The following is a 4,525-nucleotide window of genomic DNA, read 5'->3' as shown; positions in this document are numbered from 1 at the left end:
ATAATCTGAAATACCAAGGGATATGTAAGGAGTTTGGTAACGGGTGCACGTGGTTGATTCATATAGTCATGCGAAAAAGAAAGAGCACATGGGAAGTCGGGAGGTACAACGGACCACACACGTGTATGACCACATCGATATCGAGCGACCACAAACAGCTTGATTATCATGTCATATGTGCGAGGATCTTTCCATTGGTTAGAACTAATGCGTCGGTGTCGATTAAGGTGCTGCAAGAGGCAACGGAGGCAACATATGGTTTCAGGCCTAGTTATAGGAAGGTGTGGTTGGCAAAGTAGAAGGCAATAGCACAGATCTATGGCAATTGGGAAGAGTCATATGGTGATCTGCCCCGCTGGATTATTGGGGTCACATCCACCATGGACGGTTCCGTTGCTCTGCTGAAGACCTCTCCGATTAGAGTGGGTGATCAGGTTGACGAAGATAGAGTCTACTTTCATCGCATGTTCTGGACATTCCCTCCATGTATTGAGGTATTCCGACACTGTAAGCCGCTTGTCAGTATCGACGGAACACACCTGTATGGCAAGTATGGAGGGACGTTGTTGTTGGCGATTGCTCAAGATGGAAACTCGAATATATTGCCTGTTGCATTTGCACTCGTGGAGGGGGAAAATGCAGAGTCTTGGTCATATTTTCTATCCAACCTTAGAAGACATGTTACTCCAGAGCAAGGTATCCTCGTGATTTCTGATCGACACAATGGCATCAAGGCTGCACTGGAGGCACCAGAAAGTGGTTGGCGACCTCCCCATGCTTATCGGGCATTCTGTATTTGGCATGTTGCTACAAATTTCGCCCTTACTTTCAAGGGGCAGGATGCAAGGAGGTGGCTGGTAAATGCCGCTTATGCAAAGACGGAAGCAGAATTTGACTATTGGTTTGATATAATGAGGATAGAAAACTCGGCTATGTGTGATTGGGTAAATAGGATGGAGTATGAGAGGTGGACACAGCACAAGGATGGGGGGGAGACGATATGGTCACATGACGACCAACATTTTTGAGTGCGTGAACTCTGTTTTGAAGGGCACAAGAAATCTACCGGTGACATCCTTGGTAAAGTCAACCTATCTTCGACTGGCTGAGTTGTTTGGTTATCTGGGGGCAGACAGCAGAGGCACAGTTAGGGTTCGGCCACCGGTATTCCCAGGCACTTATTAAGGCCATTGAACGAAACTTGAGGGATTCGAGGTGCTTCACTGTGACCGTGTTTGATAGGCATCAACTTGACTATACAGTGGTAGAGACTACCCCCACAGGCAAATTCTTGTTGGGTAGCTACCGGGTTTCCCTAAGGGATCGCACCTGCGATTGTGGATACTTCTAGGCGCTGCACTACCCCTGTTGCCATGCCATCGCATGCTGTGTGCAGTCACAACTAGATTGGGCTACTTACGTCGATGAAGTCTATAGCATGTCTGAGGTATTTAAGGTGTATCAGATGTCCTTTGCACCTTGTATTCTAGAGGGGCTTTGGCCCCCGTATGACGGTCCGACTGTCATTCCCAACCCAAACACTAGACGGGCAAGAGAAAGACGACCACGGTCTACCCACATCCGCAACATTGCAACAACATAGACGAAGCTAACACCAGTCGACCGAAGAGGTTTGGCCTGTGCAGGCAGCCAGGTCACACCCGAAGGGGTCGCCCTCAGCGAGGTTCTACCAGCGGCATATAGGTTTATCATGGTTTAGTGACTTTGTATTAGGTTATGTGTCAGTTTACTAATTATCAGTTTATTGTTTGTCCTTATGACTTTGCTACTTTGTGTTAAGAGTGTCCTTTAATTGTTATCAGTTTATTAGTTACCTTTAATTGAAGTAGTTGATTATCACTTTGCTACTTTGTATTAACATACTCGGAACTAAATCAATTTGATGAAATGAAGGAAAAATCGACTTCCTTTATACAAATGATCATATAGTCATGAAATAGATATATCATTAGCCATATAGTAGTAAACGAAGATCCCAAATAACAGTCATCCATAATAATTAAACATAAAGTCACTAACAAGTAGCTAAATCACATACCCAAAATAAAAATACAATACAATAGACTAATCATCACGATCATCCTGGGCGGCAGCATCAAAAGGACCAAGCAGATGAGATCCCGTCCCACGGCGAGCGGGATGCCCGACTCTTGTCGGTCGGGCCGCCTCCTGTGCAGCATCATCAACCGGAGGGTCTAACCCAAACGCAAACTGGAGGGTCCCTCCCATGGTGAACCAAGTATCCAACAGGCTACCTGCAGGATCATTAAGATCCACCACATACTGCCCCTGGTAGTCAGGTGCCTGGGACTGCATCTCTGTCATATGTGGGTAGTAAGCTGCGGTATCGAACTGCACATCCGGCATCTGCGGATGGTAAGGCGGGGCATCGAACTGCACATGGGACAGGCCAGCATCATCCCCAATCATCGCAGTGAACTCTGCATAAAACTGTGAGCTACCCATCTGATCACCTAAATCCACAATCATCGTCGCCGTACCGAGATCAGCACACATCTGCGAACTGGGCTCAAGCATTGAAGAGTAGTAAATAGAATAAACAACAACCACAATAGAATAAAAATATTATAACATAACACTAAATAGAATAAATAACAGCCACAATTATAAAAATATTATAATAGCGAATATAATACTTCATATCATAAAAATATAATAACCAAAATAAAATAAATAACAAGCACAACTATAAAACTTTGTCAAGTTAAAACAAAAAAATGTTCCAGAAAATAATTGTAAAAAATAAAAAAGGGACAAATCATAAAAAAAATGGACTCATATGAGCCTAAACAATAAGAATTCCATAAAATAAACCAACAACACATAGAATATTATTCATTGAAGGAAACTAAATTCAGTTTATTAATCATATTTGGAAATTAACGAAAAAAAATGCTACCCAAACCGACTAAACTAACATCCTAACATGCAAAGTCTAAGTTCAAACTATAGGGATTAATCTATAAATTCTTGTTCCTCTACTTACATACCATTTTTCTAATTAACAAATGCTAACGCTAAAAAAAAAGTAACTTACCTCGTCACCAACGGCACCGGCAATATGCGCAACACCGTTCAGTCGGTACAAGCTCCTTTCGTCTGCCATGATATCCTGCCGGAGGTCGGCACTCAGATACCTCGGACCTGCTCTCAAGTTGCTCTAACCTCTCTCTAGAATTTTCTCTCTCTAACCAATCTCAAAATCACTCCAAATGAGTAATCAGCGGCTGCCTTCCACGGTTTATATAGGCAGCCACTCTCCACGTAAACCGCTATAGCCTCTAGCAGTTTACACATGAACTCCTATGCACATAACCGCTACTGGCACTAGCGGTTTATGACCAACTCCAATCAAGCAGAAACCGTGGCAGGCTACAGTAGTTTTCATGCTGCCACATTTCAACGTAATTCGCAACTGACAGCAGCGGATTCTGTGTTTATGTAAACCGCTACTGCCAGTAGCAATATCTATAGATACATGAAACAATGCATTTGCGTCTTCATTTTGAAAACAATGCATTTGCGTAATTTTAAAGGTGTAGCAATTTATTTACATAAATTGCGCATATGTATTAGATGTGACTTGATCATATATATATATATATATATATATATATATATATATATATATATAATTAGATACGATTCAATCTTATTTTTTAATTTTAAAAAATATATTATTTTTATATAATTATTTGATTATATCAATTATGGAAATAATAGGGATAAAACAATGAATTTACAATGATATTAATTATTAAATGATAGATTTGGTCCAATTTTATCTAACTTTATTATTATATAATTGTTCTAATTTAGATTAAACTAAATGTCATCATTTCTAATTTTATTGATGATTTAATTTATTCAAATATTTAACCAAAATAATTTTCTTTAATTTTATTTTTAATTATTAATATTAACCTTAATTAAAATTATTTAATTTGTTCTATAATTTAAGTTAATCAAATTGTCACTATTTATTTGTTAGAGTAAAAATTTGCACTAATATTTCACTATCTTATTAATTATTTTAAATTGATTATTTGATTTGATATGTTATATTTATGGTTAATTTTGGAAAAATGATATAATGGTATTAGTTGATGAAACAAGATCTTATATTAGGTTATTCTTAAGTTGGTTCTCTGTTTTTGTGTATTATATTAGGTCTATTTATGGGGTATGTTTAAAATGAGCTCAACAATCATGTGCTTATTAAATGAGTTACACTTATATACACCATTAGATTTTATTAGATGAAAATCAAAGGTTAATATAAAAGAGCATTGATGGACTCTAATAAATACAGAATATCCTAGTACATAAATAAATGCTTCAAATGGCAATACTCTACATAATACTTTAAATGACAACAAAATCTTTTATTCTTAAATAATTAAAAATATAAAATATATGAGTATTTTTTATTTATTAAAATTAATTATTATGCAAAATTTTTTATAATATTAAAAAATTATAT

At 37.8% G+C, this 4,525-nt stretch overlaps 1 protein-coding gene across 1 annotated transcript; it reads left to right on the top strand.

The window, feature by feature from the left end:
* Positions 1-380: 380 nt before the first annotated feature.
* Positions 381-1,351, top strand: LOC112805914 (uncharacterized). Its single transcript, XM_025848235.1, has 2 exons — positions 381-944; positions 1,133-1,351. The coding sequence occupies exons 1-2, from the start codon at positions 381-383 to the stop codon at positions 1,349-1,351; spliced, it is 783 nt and encodes a 260-aa protein (XP_025704020.1).
* The last annotated feature ends 3,174 nt before the right edge of the window (positions 1,352-4,525 follow it).

Source organism: Arachis hypogaea, chromosome 16, assembly GCF_003086295.3.
Source record: "Arachis hypogaea cultivar Tifrunner chromosome 16, arahy.Tifrunner.gnm2.J5K5, whole genome shotgun sequence".
In the NCBI taxonomy this organism is placed as follows: domain Eukaryota; kingdom Viridiplantae; phylum Streptophyta; class Magnoliopsida; order Fabales; family Fabaceae; genus Arachis; species Arachis hypogaea.
The sequence above is the reverse complement of the archived record's forward strand: the minus strand, read 5'-3'. Positions and strand labels throughout refer to the sequence as shown.